General features: G+C 49.2%; 1 protein-coding gene and 1 long non-coding RNA gene across 4 annotated transcripts in view; one reads left to right on the forward strand and one right to left on the reverse strand.

The window, feature by feature from the left end:
• Positions 1 to 14898, forward strand: part of SERPINA12 (serpin family A member 12) — a 35199-nt gene extending 20301 nt beyond the window's left edge. For 2 of the 3 annotated variants that reach the window (XM_057488174.1, XM_036882321.2), the window contains exons 2-5: positions 4285 to 4935; positions 6610 to 6880; positions 12645 to 12792; positions 14408 to 14898. In XM_057488174.1, the coding sequence (XP_057344157.1) occupies positions 4302 to 4935; positions 6610 to 6880; positions 12645 to 12792; positions 14408 to 14599 (1245 nt within the window). In that variant the 5' untranslated portion in view covers positions 4285 to 4301 and the 3' untranslated portion in view covers positions 14600 to 14898. Of the gene's footprint in view, positions 1 to 4269; positions 4936 to 6609; positions 6881 to 12644; positions 12793 to 14407 lie in introns of all 3 variants that reach the window. The other variant, XM_036882322.2, reaches the window with a different exon arrangement.
• On the reverse strand, positions 8361 to 14400 carry LOC130679463 (uncharacterized). The gene is made up of 3 exons (XR_008992405.1): positions 14243 to 14400; positions 9435 to 9655; positions 8361 to 8499 (listed from the first exon to the last, which is right to left on the reverse strand). It is a non-coding gene; the product is annotated as an uncharacterized LOC130679463 (long non-coding RNA).
• Positions 14899 to 19629: the final 4731 nt, after the last annotated feature.

A 19629-nucleotide genomic window follows, 5' to 3' on the forward strand; every position in this document is an offset into this window, starting at 1 on the left:
AGCATCCTAAACTTTGCAGTTTCCCTGGCTTGAGAACAGGCACCCCATGGACTTTTCCTTGCCAGTCAGTCACAGGGAAGAGAGGTGGGGTAGTAAACTATCAGGACACAGGTGCCCCGAGGAGCCGGGCGAGGTCTCTTCCTTCCAGGTAAATGGTTCCAAACTGCTATGTGTTGGGTTCTCTTGAATCCTGTGTGTGCTTTATTTGTTGGTATATTGTTTCCCCAAATTACTGATGGTAACAAGTGCGAAAAAATCCAGGTAAATTTACAAATGTTATTATTATTGTTAAAAGTGCTGTCGTATCTCACCATCCACACCCCTAGTCTCTTTGACTGGCAGATTCCCATCACGAAGCTTGTCAGGAATGGCATGGGAGCTGAAAGCGGTGCCTACTGCCGTGCCCACTGCCCCGCCTGAAAGCCCCCTTGGGGAGCCCCCTGCGGGCAGATGGAGGGAGGGGGCTCCTCGCTCGGCTTGGGTCTGGCCTCGGGATGAACGACTCCTGGCCGTTCTGCTCTACCTAGTCATGAGAGAAAGCAATTATTTCCCCAAATTAATAGGGACTCGGGGAACAGGATGGAGAAAAGAGGAAATACTGATAATATCTTTATCTGCCCCTGTGGACCCCACTGGGTTTTGTTTCTGTCTTGTTCTTTGTCTTCTTTATTTTGTGTATTTATTTCATTACAGTGACATCCAAATGCACACATACTCCAAACTCAAAACCAACAAAGAATTACTCAACTTGGTAAATCTATCAGTTTATTGGTAAATAACTAGTCGCTCAGGTATTTTAACTGATGGAATAAAAAGTTAGCTTTTTCAGGCATCTGGAACTGGTACCCAGCTGACAAGTTTGACTTAGTGTAGGGCCTGTGATGACCCATGGAAAGGCCCAGAAATGGGCTAGTGTGGGCTGTTGGTGGGGAGAAAGGCCAGGCCCCCGTGCTCGGTGGGCCTGGGCAGGATGACTGTGGGGCCCCCTGTGTCCCAGCTCACAGAGGTGGGGGGCAGCTGAGAGCTGGAGGCAGCGAGCTGATCAGCAGCATCTATAATGGGGAGGGGGCCAAAGTATTACCCCCACGCCACCAATTAAGATACTAAGGCTCTGAAGGGTAGATGCTTGTTCTGGACCACCTAACAAACACAGAGCAGGACAGGACCAGTATCCAGACAGACTTTGAATTCCGTAATCAGATCTTGTTTCTGAAACTTGGTGGAGTACAAAATACTTTTAGGACTCACTGAGTGCGCATCACCATGAAACTATGGGTGCATATGAGCCGTCTGTACCAAAAAACACCTCCAGCCGTTTTCCTTCTCTGCCTCAGGTTCCAGCCCTGTGACCTGACCATGCTCAGCTCCTGGCGGGTTGCTCAATCGCTTTGCATCCAACCTGGCCGGTAAACCTGCTGCTGCTGAGACTGTCCTCTCAGCTCTTTGACTGACATGTCTAAACTCCACTGCCAGGCATTGGGAAATGGGGCGCATACAAGTGGCGATCTCCTCTGAATACAGGAAACTTCTATTTTTAATCCAGGCAGACTTTGTAAACAGTCCAGCCTTCTAACCTGAGAAATTGAATCCTTTGCATTTTCTTTCCTTTATCTGAAACAGCCTCAGGGACTTTACTAATCTTCTCTTCTACAATCTGTTTTTGGACAGACCCTACAGCCTTTGCTCATCACCAGCTATTTTTAATTTTTACTAAAACCTGTGTCATTAGGAGTGCAAGATGCTTAGTGACCACCTAGGCTCAGAGAGGGTAAGTCTATTCCACAGTGTCACAGAGCTATGAGGCGTGCGATCAGAGCCAGGACTCAACGCCTGCTGGTCCTAGCATTGTTTTTTATACACTTGTATTTGTTAGGAAGATTTCAGCTTTGAGTAACTGGTTGCATAACTCACACAGGCCTCCCTGGAAGCCTGGAGGTGGGGCGGGCTCTGGATTAGCCTACCTGCAGCTCCAGCTCCCCGTTTCTCCGCAAAGCCTTTGTGTGTACCCTCTTTGTGTTCTGGCTTTGACCCGGAGTCCCTACTCTTGTGGAGCAAATGGCTGTGGTAGACCCTGGCATCTCTACCTTCCTGCCCAGGACATCCAGAGGAAGAGAGAGGGAAGCACCCCAACTTTCCAAGAAAAAGCCCTGAAAGTCACCCTCACTGGATTACTGCAGTTGTGGCTCCTCCTTGAACAACTATCAGGGCAGAACCCCTCCATGCACTGACTGGGTTAGGCCTGATTCCTGAACCAGTCACTAACAGGGAACTTGAGATCATCCTGCCCCAATAAGGGCCCCTTTTGGAGATGGGGATGGGGACCCTATCCTTGAGGCACATGGGCAGCCTGAGGGAAGGAGAGAAATCTGGGAAAGAAATGAAGTTCCATAAGGAAGATGGAAGGGCAGCATGGGAAGCAGGAGGTAGTAGCCACTAGAACTTTCAGACACTGAGCCACAAGCTCTCTGCGGACCATGTGCACTGTGGTGATGGCTGTGTCCTCAGGACCCGGCATAGAGGGCTGGGGGCGCGTGAAGAACTTGGGGATTTAGGGAACTCCTAAGGGCAAGCCCTTGCTGGCGTTCATCCACCCTGTCATTCAGACAACTAGAAAAAGCCTCCTTGGTGCCAGGCCCCAGGGATTTAGCTACAGTAGGCCCTGTCTGTGCCGGGTCTGGTTCTCCGAGGCTGGGGGTACTGTGAGGATTGGCTGATAACAGGGCACAGCTGCCCTCCCCACTCCGGAAAACTGCCTTTGGCCCGTGGGAGCTAATTGTTCCAGGAAGTCACACACCAGGCCTTGCATCCTGGGGAGAGGCTACTGGGGACCACGGACTGACTTTGTGCAAAAGACCAGCCCCTTGTCTTTACTGCCACGTGGCTGCTGCCCCAGAGACTCCCGCTGTGGATCAGACCAAGGCTGGGTGTTACCTGGGGCCACATTCTGGCTCAGCTCCTTCCCTTTCCTGCCCTGCTCCCCTCATTTCCCAACGGGCTCCTCCTAAGAGCTTACAGTGCACATTCAAAGCCTTGTCTCAGGTTCTGCTTCCCAGGAACTCAGTTTAAGACAACCATTTACAATCAAGGATCATACTATTCCCCATGGATTTCAGATCAATAAAGATGTTAAAAAAATACATGATATGTGATAAAAGAGGACCAGAGAAATCTGCCTTCATTTGACATATAAATTATTTTAAAAATCATTGACAATAGCATGTCCAAGTAAAGAGTCAACAAGCTTTTTGAAATACCATACTTTTGGCAGATACATGCAGCATTAGGGCCAGAGATTAAGGGAAAACAGAAAGTGAAACTTTCATCCCTGAGAAGCTCACAGTCTTGTTGGGAGATGACATAGCTGAGAGGAGGTGAAAGAAGCAGTGTTCCCAGGGCCAGGCAGGTTTGGCTTTGCCTCCCTATGACGCTACCCTCTTCTTTCCCTCGGAAAAGGTTTAGGGAAGGAGGTTTCCTAGATACCTGGGTTCTCCTGCAGTGGGTATCCACCACTTACAGACCATGCGATCTTAGACAAAGGGCCTTATTATTGCAAATTAGTAAGAATTCTTTTTGTTGTAAGTAGAAACATCCAACTCAAACCAGCCAACCCTGAAAATGAGATTTACTGGCTCTTAAAACTTGGAAAAATAAAGGTGTATGAGCTTCAGGTAAAGCTTGATCCAAGGATACCAAAGATGTCACCAAGTATGTGTCTGCATTTCTTTCTTTCCATCTCTCTCTTCTTTCCTTCTGTATGTGGAAGTCATGGCCATGTTTGACTCTAAGGCTGCATATTAAGCCAGATACCCCAGAGTTAAGAGGCCTATACATTCTTAAGGACAGATACTGATTGATCTGATTTTGGTCACAGCCTCATTATTTAACCGGGCAGTGTTGGAGTAATATTATGGCCTAACCTGAGTCATATGCCCACACTGTGGGGCATTCTTATTGTAATCCAATGGAGTAGAAGGAGCAGTTCCTCAAAGGAATTGAAATACCCTTACTATAAGATGGGGAAAGGGGTACAAAAACCACAGCTGCCCTCTACACTCAGGCTTCTTGTTTATGAAATGGTGACAATCATTTTTAGTCCCCGGGGTGATTGTAAAGGATAAATGTCACAGTGGATGTTAAGCCATTTTTAAACTTCTGTGCACAGCATATGCTAATCATAGTATCATTTCTTCATCTGATCTTCCTTGTGGATAAGAACAAACACTGGGGTCCCTTTGTTTTTGTTTTGTTTTGTTTTCTGCTCACCTCTAGTCTAATACTCAACAGAAAAATCTCCAAGGAAAATGAACCCTATGCTGAGCCTGGGCCTGCTTCTGGCTGGCTTCCTGACTGTGGAGGGTCTTCTGAATCCCAACTTCTCTCCAACGAATCATGGAACTTGGAGCCAGGCCCAAACACGGGATGGAAAGGAGGCAGCCCAGGAGCTTGCAAGGCGGAACGCAAAATTTGGCTTAAAGCTGTACAGGAAGCTGGCCGCCGGTGACCCTAACAAGAACATCTTCTTCTCACCCTTGGGCATCGGTATCGCCTTTTCCATACTGTCTCTGGGTGCCCAGGACTCCACGCTGGCTGAGATCAAGCAAGGCTTCAACTTCAGGAATATGCCAGAGAAAGAGCTTCACGAAGGTTTCCATTACCTCATCCACGTGTTGAACCAGAAGAACCAGGAAGTTGAGCTGGCCCTCAGGAATGCCTTGTTCATGGACCGGGAGTTGCGGCCACAGAAGAAATTCATGACAGATATCAAGAAAATGTACAATGCAGACATGGTCGTCACCAACTTCCAGAATTTGGAAAATACTCGGAAGCAGATCAATGAGTTTATCCGTCAGAAAACCCAGGGGAAAATCAAAAACCTAATCAACAATATAAACCCTGGCACTGTAATGCTTCTTATAGACTGTGTTTTCTTGCGAGGTAAGGATTGGGTCAGGTTGGTGTAGAAAAGATAGGATGACCAGTAGACTCGGATTAAAAACCTAGGTTGCCCATTTGCTTGCTCTGTGAATTCATACGTAATTAACCCTTCAGATGCCCGCTTTTCCTACCTACAAAGTGAGGGCCTTTACAACATGGCCCACAGGGCGCTTACTGGATTCAAAGTGAAAAATGTATGAGAAATGAATTTTGTGAAGTCTAAATTATTCTCCAAATGTATATTTTCATCCTAACACAACATTGGTTGTAAAGGTTGGAGTAACATTCTTTTTCCCATTTCTTAGGTGAAGAAAGTGGAATAGAGAGAGATTAATTGACTTACTCAGAGTTACAAGGCCAGTCATTAAGAGTCAGGACTAGAACCTGCTTCTCTTGACCTGAGGGCTGTGCACTTGCCATCCTTGAAGTAGATGCCCATGATGGGGATGTGCTCGTGATGGGGATGATGATCACTTTGGTGGGTGCCTTGCTGTCCTTAGCACATTTTTTAGATTCCCCAAGTCTAAGAGTGGGAAAATGAGAAAGAAGATGGAATAGCCCCAAATCCAAGCTTCATTCTCCACACCACACACACCTACTCACACGCCATGTGCACACACCAAAACTGGCCAACATAGGTGAGAATCAGAGGCTGACATCCCTCAAACCAGGCAAGAATACTCTTGGGTCATCAGCAACACAGTCATGAATATGAAGGTCAGCTCTCCCCAAATCCACAGGGAGATGGATGGCTATAAAGGATAAAAATTAGTGATAATTGTAGACTAAAATCTCAGACTTTCCAAAGCAGAGGGGAAAAGGAGAAACTGGAATTTCCCAAAGTCCCTCTATCCCCTAGATTACAAGAACAACAATGACAATGAAGTACATCATGACTAGCATCTACTCAAGATTCACTGTACACAGTCCCTGAGTTTTGCTGTCTTTTCCCACTAGTTCCACAGCAGCCCTATAAGGTACCCATCAATACCCCCCATTCTGCTGATAAGGACACTGAAGACCAGGAAGGTTGGGACACTTATTCTAAGTCATCCTTCTAGAACAGTAAAGACAGAATTTGAACTGAGGGACTTGGTCCCCAGGGCCCTATACCAGGGACTCTAAGGTCAGCAGCTGTGAAAAGACCCAGGTATGACTTTATGTCCAATGGCATCAAACAGTCCTCAGGGTCAAAAAGGAGGGGTCCAAGCATCCAGCTGAGGGTCTGTTGCTATTCAACAGGCTCCCAGGGGCAACCCGCTCCATCAGTTTTCTTAGTCCTACATGGGAGCTACTCTTCCAGGGCTGCCTTTGCATAGAGTTGAGTATTTTCACTCACATAGGGCTGAAATAGTCCCCACTACACAAATCCTGTACCCCCTGCTTGGACACAAGCTACAGGCTGCCTCAGCCTCAGGAGCACCCAGGTTTGGGGTGCTGCATGTCCCCTCTCCGTTCAGCAGCCCTGGTCACGGCTTCTTTGGGAACTGATCCTTGGAGCCAGAGGTCTTCAGAACATGCTATGAGGACAAGGGACCCGTCCTGGTATCCCGGAGTATCAAGTATCCGAATCCCTACCTCGAATCCATATAGATGTGGACCAGTGGTAGCCGGGTCCAGTTACCCCTTCTCCCCCAGGACACTCATGTTACTCTCTCCTTCTTTAATCTTAAGCCAGGTGGCTACATCAGTTTGATCCAAAAGCAACTAAAGAGGAAGATTTCATCCTCAATGGAAACAAGACAGTGAAGGTGCCCATGATGCTCCATGGAGGTGGGTATAAAGTCGGCCGCGACGACCAGCTCTCCTGCTCCATCCTGGAGGTGCCCTACCGGGGCAACATCACTGCCATCTTTATTCTTCCCGACGAGGGACAAATGAGGCATGTAGAGGAGGCCTTGACGGTGGAAAATTTAGACAGATGGAGTAAATTAATCAAAAAAAGGTAAATTGGGTACCTGGGATATGACGACCCTTCCTCCTCACTCCCGTCCCTCCTATGCCTTCTTTCTTCTATCCCAGGCCTACTGAGGTCTTAACCTACAGCCACATCCTATTCTGGGTTCATGGTGAACTTACACTTAGGTAGGAAGTATACCAGAAAACAAGTCATAGGAACGAAGTGAAACACTTGCTTTTAGAGGTAGATGCATACAAACTGTGAGAATGCATTGGACACAGCAAAAACTTGGTGGACCATGCTGGTCAAGGAGGGCTTCACAGGGTAAGTGGCATTTGAGCTGAGTCTTCAAGACTGAATGGTGGCGAATAAGGACGGGAGAGGGGCAGTGGAATCCCAGGCAGGGGGAATCTTCAAGGACAAACCCTTAGGTGTCAAGGGGAACTACGAGATGTTTGTTGTACATAGAATGCTTTCAACTGCGGTGTCATAACAAACCCAGGGAAGTGGGTCACAAATAAGTTATACTAGTATTAGTTGAAAGACCAAAGGGAGGAAATATTTTTCTTTTAAAGCATAAAACTAGAGCAGACTTGAAGCAAGCCTGCAGAATCCGTCTCAGGCACCTGCCCACCAATAGATGTTCTCGGGAAAGGTAAGGGCTAGAATTAGAGTTAAAATAAGGGTTAAATTCTGGAGACTTGATGTCCGTGTGGATTTGCTCTCGGTGCAGAGCAAGGCAGGGTCTGCAGCAGCAGGGAGTGGGGTGAGTCTCTGAGGTGGGGAGGGCAGTTTCCACGGGGGTAAGAACAGAGTCCGTTCTTCCTCTGTCCTGCTCTTTGCATTCTTTCTTCCCCTTGCACCACCCCCACCATCAGTCTCCAGCCAAAAAGTCTTCAGTGAGAACCCCTGCTATGCCTAGCTGACCATCAGCTGCTGAGGAAGGTTCTAAGAAAGCTAGAGGCGAGGCTAGCAGTGAGCTGGGCTACCCGTGGGTGGTGACTGGGTGGACGCCGGCCCCTTCACCCGGGCGCACACCCTCAGAGGAAGTGCACAATGCATCTGGGGTATCTAGATTGAGATGAAAGGTCACGAAAGAGAAAATTTCAGTTTGGAATGCTTCAGATAAAGTTGCTGTTTGGGCGCAGGGGGGATGGAGCAGGCTAAATGCAGGCCACCCCAGAGGGCTGCTATGCCCTGGGCTCTGCGCAGCATCCCCAGTCCTCCCTGCTGAAAATCAGGGGCCTGCGAGCGTTGCCACACTGGCCCCTGAAATAGGAGGAAGGGTCTGGGTTCCAACCTTAGGTGAGACCCAGTTTCCTCACCTGTGATGTGGCCATCATACCAACCTCGCAGGACTCTTGAGAAAATTAAAGGTACCTCAGCACAGCATTACCCACAGGGGGCATGCACAGGAGCAAGGTCCTGCTTCCTTACCCTCCCCACTGGTTAAAGAGTCACAGTTCCAGTTTCAATCTCAGGTTTATTGAAGGACAGGTGTCCTGTAGACTCGATCCCCCATACCCTCAGGGCAGAACCTCAGAAGAGCAGCTCCTCAGCTACAGGTGAAGGCATGTGCATCGGATGGCCCCAGAGGGACTGGCAGCTCATAGCTTGTGCATTACAGCATTTTCGGGTTCACAGAGGTGTCTTGAGTGGCCTCCCTAGGGGAATGAAAGGTATGGAAGGTGAAGGGAAAGTGGACTCCAGGCCTTTCGCCCCCACTTCGTCCAGAAGTCCTGGTTTCAGGAGACGTGGACTCCTTAAGATCACATTTCCTTCAGTGTCCAGATTAGGGTGACTCAAGACCCTGCAGTGGGCTGCTGGAACCCAGCGTGCTGGATGCATCCCATCTCCACCTCCAAGTTATTTCTGACCTCTTCCTATGGGGGCTGCAGCTCTGGTGCTGGCAATTGGCCCTTCATGTGCCCGGTGCCAAGACCCTCTAGAGCCCCTGGAGCTGAGACCACCACAGGGCCACCATTAACTACATACAGACATCCCTAGGGACTGTTCCCATCTCTCGGCTTTCAGCAGAGGGGCCCATGCTCCTCCCTTCACTCTCCCTCCCAAGTGTGATAAAGGCCCTTTGAGGTTGCTTGCAGTTCAGCGCGGGCCTTACTGGAGGTATGGATGTAACAGAACCACAGCTCTTCACAGGGGCCCAGGGCTACCTGGAGTCCAAGTGCATACTGCTTTTCCACTGGGGCCTCCTACCTGATTTCTGATCTGCCTCCCCCACCAGATGAGGCCTGCTCCCAGCAACCCCATCCCTCAAGGCCCAGCCCTCCCAGAGAACGGTGTTCCTCTCGCCCCCGCCAAGGTCCTGCCTCCCCGTCACTCTGGCCCCAAGATGGCTGAGAACAGCAATGTCCACCCCCTCCAGGGAGACTCCGTATCCTCTCACAGGGCAGTGGTCTTGCTCCCGACCGCCAGAGCAGAAGCTGCACTTCATCAGAACATGAAAGGAGCTCGTTTGGTCTGGGGGGCCCACTCCATTTGCCCTCTACGGGGAAGGGTGGGGGGGATGGGATTTTCCTGTGTATTCTTTCTGTGGCCCCCACCAGAAGGCCTAGGAGAGAGTGAAGAGAAAACTCACCCTTTCCCTAGGAGAAGTGACCGAACCAACAGGCACACAACTAAAAGACACACCCCATGGACATGTGCGCAGAACACCTGGGAATTTAGGCTTTGGGCGACTTCAGCCTGGGCTCTGCGCAGAAGAGAGAAGCCTACTGTGTATTTGCACGATTAGAGGCTTTCCTCTGGGACCTCCAAGGCAGACCTCTGTTTTCCCAAAGTTCCAGTCGGAAGCCCCACCTGTAGGTGGTACAAAAGCATTGGTGACTGAAATGTCCATTTTCCTGGTTAAAGTTTTATAAGGTTCCCTCCTAGCCTGGGTACCATCAGATGATCACATACTTGCTGGGATACATATCCACCTTCCAGCCTCTGCCCCACATTTTTTTGCTTTCTCACTTTGGCAGGAACTAAAGCCAGTATCTGCATTTACACACGGGACCCTCTCTCCTCTCACTACTTAGGCATATCACCCTAGAAGCTCTCTCCTGTCCTCCGTACATCAGCCAGTGATTTTTCCCTACCCTCCGATAGGCAGAAGCTAGTATTGCTCCCATCATTAAACAATCTTCTCTTGACCCCACTTCTCTTGGTATTGCTCCATCTCTTTGTTCCCCTTGCAGGCAAGTGCTTTGAAGCGGCTGCCTCTGTTCACCGCCCCCAGCCTCTCTCCTCCCACCCTCTCTGAATCTCACTCCAGGCAACCTTTGGAGCTCACCTGTCCGTGAGACCTTCATCACCAAGGTTACCAAGGGCAGCCATGTGGCTGAATCTAGCTAGTAGTTAGTGTGTCTCAGGCTTGTCTTTGTGAACCTGACAGTGTTTGACCCATTCCACTTTCTTAAGAGGTGCTCTTCACCTGGCTTCCCAGACCCCACACTCCCCTGGTTCCTGTCACCCCTCTCCTTTGATGGCTGCCCTCTTTTCTCCCGGGTCTTGGAATTGGTGCCATGAGGCTCACTCCTCAGGTCTCTTTTCTGTCAATATTCACCCCTTAATGCGTGCATCAGGCTTGGAGCTATCAGAAGGCATTACCTGTATTATCATGACGTCCATGTTATTCTATCTCCAGCCTTAGTTCTCCCTCCCGAACTCCATGTCTGTGTCCAGAGTCACACGTCCACCTGCTCACCCAGGACCTGCCCTGGATGCCTGACGGGATCTTAGTGTCCCCATGTCCGGAATGGACGTCCCCATCTCCCCCTTCGGAACTCCTCTCTCTTCTGATCCCATTCAGTGGCAACTCCATCCTTCTAGTTTCCTTTAGCCTAGCTAAAGGCCTGAGGCCCACCCTTGATCGCTCTCTTCTCTCCAGCCCCTCACTCAATCTGTCTTGCGATCCCATTAGCCATACTTGAAAGTATATCTGAAGTCTGATCTCTTACCCCAACCCCACAGCTCCTAATATCTGTGACTACCGTGCTGACTTCTAAATGGTCAGCCAGCACCAACCCTTGTCCCTGCCTCCGCCCCCTCCAGGAGTGTACTCTTAACAAAGCAGACACAGTGATCCTTCTGAACCCTAAGAACTACCATGCCTCTCCTCTGTTCTAAGCCCTATCAGAGCTCCCCATTTCACTCAGAAAAGGAAAAGCAACTTACCTAGTTAGTTCCATCACCTCCTTCAATGTTTGTTCAAACCTTCCCTTTACTCTAACATCCCTCATTCCCCTAAGTAGGTCTGCATTTCCTTCCATAGCACTTACTGCCTTCCTGTACATAGACTGTCGGCCTACGTATCTGTGCTCATTTTAGGCATTTTGTTGCGTTGCTCTCCTTGTCTGTCTGCCCTGCTAGTGCACAAACTCAAGGGCATGGGCTTCTGCCTATTCTGTTCACAGGTGCAACTAAGCATCTAGAAGAGTGACTATATACAGTAAGCACTAAATAAATACTTGTTGAATGAACAAATGAGTGGAAAGGTAAGTTTGGGAGTCTTAGGGCCTATTAAAGCCACAGCACTGAATGTGATCCCTTGGGAGGGAGTAAAGATAGAACAGAGAAGAGGACCACGGGGTGAAGCTTGGAGCATCACGGAGATTGCAGACGGGTGGCCAGGTGGAGCCAGTGAAGGGAGAGAAGGAGTAGCCAGTGAAGGAGGAGAAAGCTGGAGGGGGTGGCGCTGGGCTGCAATGCTTCACGGGAGAAAAAGGAATCCACTGTCAGGTGCTGCACTCTGAGAGCTGGCTGTTGGATCTGGAAAGATGAGGTCAGCGGTGACTGGAAATAACTTCTTCAATAGAATGCAGAGACAAAGGCCTGGTTGGAGTGGGTTGAGGCAATAATGGGAGGAAGCAGAGATCGCTGGGAGAGAGAACTTCTGCTCTGAAAGGAGAAAAGAAATAGGCTGTAACCTGGAGAGATGGCTCAGGGCCAGCAGAGATGTTTGGCTCTTGTTTCTTCGGGTAGTGGTCACTACAGCATGCCGTCTGCACCTGGGAATGATCGAGGGGACACGGTTTATGAATGGTGCAGAAGAGAGGATGTAGGCAGGAGTGATGTCTTTGGACAGGCCATAAGAAATGGGGTGAAGGAACTGGTAGACCTGAATCCAGGGCCATGGGTGCCTCAAGACACTGACTTCCGGCCCAGAGAGGGAGGCCACGCCAGGTCACCCCCCACAGAGGATGTAAAGCTGCTAACATAAGGGCAAGAGGAGAGATGCTTGCCTATCACTCACTCTCTGCTGAGCACCTCCCATGTATTTGCTCTAGAACTTGCACTGCCCCGGGGGTGCTGTGACCATCACTACCATTATCACCCACATGGCACAGAGAGGTAGAATCCTTTGTGCCAAGTCACAGAGCACATGGGAGTCAGAGTGGTTGTGGGCTTAGTTCTGCCGGGCTTCTGACCTTGGAAGTCTGCTGCCTCTGGTGTCAGGCCTGCTATGGTGAGGGGTGGCTTGGGGCTTGGGCGTGGCTGGGGCTGTGTGGGGAGAGCCTCAGCATCTGCAGCCAAAGGGGCCTTGAGACAGTGGGGACTTGAGGACATATCTGCGGATAAGGGCTCTTGGCTGGGGTGGTAGGAAGGAGGGACATAGTTTAGAGATCATGCATGTTTTCAGGCCAGAGTCCCAGGGCTAAGGAGCCCCTCCTCATTCTGTGGGGAGAGGGAAGGTGTGAGGCATCCAGGGCCGAGAGGACAAAGGTTCCATTCACCACCTGCCTGAGGCCAGCCCTGGAAAGTGGCAGACCTTTGCTGCTCACCTTTGTCACTTTGCCCCTAGGGTTGTGAACGTGTCCTTGCCCAAGTTCTCCATCACTGGTACCTACGACCTGAAGAAGACTCTCTCCCACATGGGTATCACCAAAATATTTGAGGAGCATGGCGATCTCACCAAGATCTCCCCTCACCAAAGCCTGAAAGTTGGTGAGGTAAGCCGGCCTGGCCTGGACACCATGCCCTCCAGCACAGGGAGCCCTCACACAGCCGGGTGCAGAGCCACTGTCACCACCGCTGTGGGAGCCAGGCTTCCGCCCACCAGTCAGCTGGGTCTGAATCCAGCTGTGTCCCTAACAGCTGTGTGACCCTGGACACATCACATTATCTCTGTAAGCTTCATGTTTCCAGTCTTTAAAACTGGAAATATCGACCTCCTGGCACATTTTGGAAGCTGACGCAATGCAACAGATAATTGATCAAAGCTTAGAACATCTAGTAGGCCTAGAGCATGTCTAACTCTAAGCCAGACTCTCTCTCGAAGGCCTCACAGGCTTGTTAGGAGTAAGTCTTAAATACATTCTACGTGATCAAGAGATGAGCAAGCAAAAGGCCCGATGGGCTCCAGCAAGGCTCCAGACCTGCCTGATGGGGTCAAGCAGAGAAGACCACACAGGGAAGGGTCTCCATTTCACATATAATTCAGAACTCCAGTTAAATTCAAATTTCAGATAAATGGTGATTTTTTTTTTTTAGTATAAGTATATCCCAAATAGTGCATGGGATACACTTACATTAAACAATTCATCGCTTATCTGAAATGCAAATTTAACTGAACATTCCGTATGTTATCTGGCAACCTACTTTTAGGTTAAGAGGGCATTGAGAAGGGGGACATTTCAGCAAGCAGAGATGTGTGTTGGGGGGAGGGCCTTCTAGTAGCTGGTGCAGCCTGGCCAGAGGCAGGAGAGGGGAAAGCACGGAGCAGGCAGTGGGACAAGCTGGTGCTAAATGGAAAGTTCGAGTCAGTCTGGGAGAGATCCACATTGTCAAGTTGAGCTGACAGAAGCACTGATTCAGACTGCTTTTCCCATTTGCAAGAGGAAGAAAGATAGTTCATAGAACTGTCTCACTTGTTTTCCTGCCATAGACTTCCCATAAACATTCAGTGCCAGCCACCCCTTCCCTGTAGGGCTTTTTTGAGACCTGAGACCTGTTTCTTTTCCACAGTTGAATATGTCGGTAGCTGTGATTTTATATGCAAACAGTGGCTGTTGGCCTGCTAGCAAAATTGTCAGAGCTGTGTAGAATGGAATGAAATGTTTCAGTATTTCACCGAAGCCCATCAATTTCCCAGTGTCCATAGTCTGGTCACAGACGTTGGTGGCACTGGGGTGGATCTGGGTCTGAGACATCTCCAACAGCTCACCAGGAACCTGGCTCCCTCTTACCCTTTCACCATGGAGACAGAGCAAGTGTGGTGGTGGCTGGAGGCTTTGGGGTAGGGAGGCCCCTGCCTTCCTTCCGTCTAGCTAAGGTTTAACAGACTCTGCCATTATAGCCATTGGCGCCCCCCTGTAACTCACAGGAAGGAGAGCAAGCCTCATTCTCTCTTCCCCCCTTAGCAGATGCTCCCCCTGAATGAGTTTTTCCTTTACACTCTACCTGTTTGTCAAGTATCCTTCAGCAATGACAGCAGAAAAGCCAGGAGCCCCTGGGTGGCTGGCACCAGCCAACCGCTGCTGTACTGGGTGGCGCTGGCTGGGACCCCTCCCTCTCTGGGCCTCCACGTGGCCTGGCGAGCACTGACCCAGCTCCCGATTCCTGCAGGCGGTGCACAAGGCTCAGCTGCAGATGGATGAGAAAGGCTCCGAGGCGGCCGCGGGCTCTGCAGCACAGGCGCTGCCCATGGAGATGCCACTGATCATCACATTTAACAGGCCCTTTCTGGTGATAATCCAGGATGATGACGTATCTAGTGTGCTCTTCATGGGGAAGCTCACTGATCCTGGCAAGAAATAAGGGGGAATTCCACTTGCTGCAGCCCCAACCATGGCCTGGGGCTGAACACGCTTCCTGACTGTGAGACCCAGCCCCCAAGGATGTCCTAATCGAAGCCTGCATCACCACGTGCTCCTGAGACCACTGCCTAAGCAGGCTTCGGTGCACCCGTCCCCCACACCTCCTTCCCCACCCATTCAAGTGTCAGGATTGGGTGCCCCCCCCATGCCCCCACCCACTCGGCTGGCGGTGATCTTCTGTTCCCCTGGCAGGCAGATGGTTTTTGGGATTTAATAAATGGCCCCTCAGGCCTGCTGATTGCTGATGAATAATTTGGAAAAGCTATGAACCAAGACAAGTTCCTGGGCTTCAGTGTGGGCAAGATCTGGGTTCAAATCCTAGTGGCGAAGTGACTTTGGGAAAGCCACATGCCACCTCTGAACGTCTATTTCTGTATTTCTGAAATGGGGACTATGATACTCCCCTCTAGGGCCCTGAGGAAACTAGCACACTGCTTTAGAAAACTTACTGCCCCTTTTATAGCCCTGGCCTTGGGTCTTTGGCATGTGAGCTTCAAAGTTATATCCCCCAGAGGGTCCATCTGGCAGCTCTGGGCTCAGCCAGGCATCCAGGCAGCTGGCAAAACAGGAGCAGGGCTGGTCCAGCATTAGAAGGATGCTTAGTAGCAGCAGCCAGGATTCAATGCCAGGCCTGTTTTATTCCAGAGCACACAAGAAGAGCCTGTGTTTGAACCCGGTTGGCAAGCACAGCTGAAGAGTGAACAGTGTGTGCATCTGCCCCAGTAAACATGGCCCTGCAACACCGCCCATGTCCACTAGGGAGCACCAAGCACTCACGGGGCCACTTAGATGATGAGCATACCAGTTTTCTTGTCCAGCACCTGATTCCTTTGCCTCCTGCAGTGAATTTCCAAGGCCAAAGGTATTTTGGGAGGAGGGGATCCTGACTGGCATGGCACCAAGAAGTCTGATAGGACACCAGTTGTCACCCCCTGGTGTGCCTAGCAATTCACAGCTCACTGTGCCTTGTGTACTGGTCACAGCTATCCCATGGGCAGCCAGATGTACATCCACACAACAGAGGCAGAAACTGAGGTGAAGTGACTTCCTTATGACGTGTGGTCAGTCACAGACTGCAAACACCTGTGTCTTCTAGTTTGGGGCAGGTAGGGAGGGGTTCCTCTTGGACGGGGTCCTGGCCAGGCATTTCCAAGGCAAGAGAGCTGCGCAGTCCACCTCGGCGTGCGTGTGTGCTCAGCAAGCACCTCCTCCTCCTCCATCCCAGGCATCCACATGGCCTTGGGGGCCCAACCCACACACAGGCTGGTGGGGAAGGCAGCCTGGGGAGGGACTGGGCTAGTTTACAGAGCTAAGTGCTAAAACTGGGGAGCACCAAAGTGAGGACCCGTCTCTGAACAGGTGGAATGGGGGAAAGGTTGAGATTCTGCACCAGGGACACAGTGCTGGGGCAAAAGGCTGGGAATCCCCACGAAGTGCCTTGCTGACCATCACCAAGACCTCTGCACCAGCCCGAGGGGGAGGGTGTGGGAAGACCCCAGATGACCACCGAAGCCCTGTGGTTAACTCAGGTCTGCAACATATGCCACTGGGGACATGGGACAACCAGTAAGCCATTTAGTAGCTGGATGACTTGGGCACGCAATTAAGCCTTCTGAGGCTTAGCCCCTCCCTCATTTGTTAGAAGGGGATAATAATACCTACCTCATGGGGCTGAGGAGCTCTGAGGGTTACATGAGATTGCATAAAAGCCATGTCTGGCACATAGTAGGTATTCAGCAGAGAGCCACTATTCGATCTTATGCTACCCTCATTTGAGCCTCTTTTGCCTTTGCTGTCTGCTCTCTCAGGAACACTCTCCTCCAGCTTAATGAACTCCTACTCATCTTTCAATACCCAGTCCATTATGACCTTTTTTTGAAATCTTCTTACTGTTCTGTCATTTTCCAAGTAGACCTTCAATAAAGCATTCATCTCCATGTATTGTGACAGTTCCTAGGTCTGAATTTTCCCTCCCCACCCATGCGGGCTGCAAACAATCCTATATTAAACAATGATCCATGGGGCGGCAATCCCTGAGCTAGTTGCTGGGCCCTGCCTGGCCCCTGCCACCGCGGACTTAATATCCAGTGGGAGAAACAGCCACGAATGGAGTAACCACACACATACATTTATGATCACAGGCTCCAGTGAGCCTGATGAAAGACAATCATGGGGTGTTCTGAGATTATGTAACAGGAGGGTTTGACCAATCCGGGGGCTCAGGCAAGGCTGACAGAGCTCCCAATGCTCAGAGCTTATCTGTTTTTGAACTGCTGCTTTTAATTAAAACTGCTTATAGGTATGTTTTTCCCATTGTAGTTAATACTACATAAAATATTTTATAAAAATGTAATACATATATTTTATAAAATATATAAATATATAAAATATGTAAAGTTTATATAAAGTATAAAACCTTATATATAAAATAATACATAAACATAATGTAAAATGCAATATTTAAAACATAAAAATATAATATTTTATATATCTTTATAAAAATAGAAAAATTATGTATAACACATAAAAATAATATATAAAATATTGGTCTTTCAAATAGAAATTGAGCATAAGCTCTAGTGCTTTGTTCATCTTCCCTTTTAACTATCTTTGTTCTAAAAATGACTATTACATATTTTAAATAACTTTTATATGTTTGCCTACCTTCATAGCCATATTTTCATTCTGCACTATAGAAATAAATTCTATCTGAGAAGAAAAAAAAGAGGAGGAGAAAAATGGAGTGGGAGCAGGGAGAGACTATCAAGCAGAGGGAACAACATGTGCAAAGGCCCTGGGGTGGGGCAGTGGACAAAGAACTGAAATGAGATTAATGTTGTCACTGCAATAAAATAAGTAAGGAGTAGGTAAGCAGGGAAGCTGGAGAGGTAGTTTGGGGCCCCATGGGACACAGGGAGGTTGCTGGGCTTTCATTGAAGAACTTGGTGAGCTGTCATAGGTGTTAGCTGGAGAGAGACTCAGGCAAACTTGTGCATTGTAAGTGTCACTTTAGCTGCAGACTGGGTGCCCCTGTGTCCCCAGTTCCTAGGCCAGTGTTTGCCACAGAGAATGTGCCCAGTGTGTGTTTGCTGAACAGAAATACTGCCCCAGCAGTCACCCTTGTTCCAGACACGGCCAGCCTCTCCAGAACTCTCCTGTCCTCTGGGAGGGAGGCCATGCACCTGAGCCTAGCAGGCCTGCCCAGTGGAATTGGCCATGCCTGCTTCTTCAATGCAGCCTTGCATTGCTGCCTCCCTGCATCTGCTCGTGCCATCTACCGGGCCCGGATGCACACCTAGGTCCCTACCTGTTCCTAGTTCTCCCACCTGCTCCTTTTGGAGTGTTGCCCATCCTTCCAGAAAAGGCTGATTCCTACTTCTAATAAGCCTTCACAGGCCGCCTGTTTGTGGACTCTCTGACCTCATGAACAAATGAATGAATGAACGGATTTTGACTTTGATGTAACCAGTGCTTACAATAAATATTGTAAATTATGTAAATGCCTCTCACAGGCCTAGACCTATATAGGTTCTTTCACCCACCCACTGACCCACCAGCCCTTCAAGTTAGTGTGGCCATTCCATTTTATTGATGAGAAAACTGAGGCTCAGGAAGACCACATATAACTTGCCCAAGTTTCCTCAGCTAGAAAACCACAGATCTGGGACTAAATGCAAGTCCCCTGAGCATCTTGTTTTCATTTGTCCATCCAACAAGTATTTGCTGAATGTCTGCCCTGTGCCACGGACGATTCTAGGAGCTTGAAACACACCATGAACAGAATGTGCAAAGCTCCTTGCCCTCACGGAGGTTCCAGACTAGCAGGCAGAGGCAGACAAGAAACAACAGGAAGGATGAATAAATAAGAACATTAAGTAGAGCAGGTAAGATTGATTGGAGGGGCTGGTGGTGGTCAGGCACTCTCCTTAAGAAGGTGATACTCACTTAAATAACTTAAACGGGATATTTTGTGTTCTACTTTCTATGTTTTCTGTTGCATGATCAGCCTTTAAAGCCTGCTGGCCCAGGAGATGCCCACCAGGGGTGTATTTAGTGATAGGAAAGGAATTAGCCCCAATGAGGAATGGAAGTGCCCAATGTCAGAATCTCAAGAAAGAAAGGCCCTTTGATTGGTCCAGCTTGGCTTTCCACGTAGTGCAGAAAGCCTTTGTGCAGCTTCCGAGCAGATGGTTTTCAAGTGTACACAGGCTGCCCGGAGACTGGTTTCCTGTCTGCCCAGGCTGAGGTCATTCCTGTGGGCACACACCAGCAGTGACAGGCTGGTGTGCTGGCAAGGATAATGACAAGCAGGAAGTCCTAGTTCCCAGTCCTGCTTTTCTCGGACACTGACTCTGCGGCTTGGACAAGTCCCTTCTCCCCTCTTGTGCCTCTGTTTCCCATTTGTGCAATGATCATTGCCCTAGGTGACCTCTGAAAGCCCTTCTATCTTGGACAACACTTTGATACTTATATTGGAAATGATAGAACAGGTTGCAAAGTTTCATCTCCATATTCATTCTTCTATGCATTCATTTAGCCAACAAATATCTTTTGGGCATCTACTGTGTGTGCCAGGCAGTGGGTCAGGCAAGGAGAAACCAGGTGAGAGCTTCCTCCCATTCATGCCCAGAGGGGTCACCATGTCAGGCTCAGGTGTGACAACAGGAGTGTAGGGTCAATGCACCCTTTCTCTTTGGGAAACATGTTCTCCATTTCTGCTCAATGTCCCAAAGTTTGTTCATTCCCAAAAGACTTTCATAATTGTGGCCAAATCTTCATCTTGTTTGGACTATTATTTACTCAAGAGTGATCTTTAAATCAATTTATGTTTTTAAAAAAACACAAAAGAGATGTGTTTAAACAGAAAAATTAACATCACAACCATATGTAAAAAGCCATAAAGCTTGCCATAAAGAGAAATGAACTGTAAACACACACACAATAAAACTGGATCTGGTGGTAGAATTCTGT

This window comes from Manis pentadactyla, chromosome 11, assembly GCF_030020395.1.
Source record: "Manis pentadactyla isolate mManPen7 chromosome 11, mManPen7.hap1, whole genome shotgun sequence".
Lineage (NCBI taxonomy): Eukaryota > Metazoa > Chordata > Mammalia > Pholidota > Manidae > Manis > Manis pentadactyla.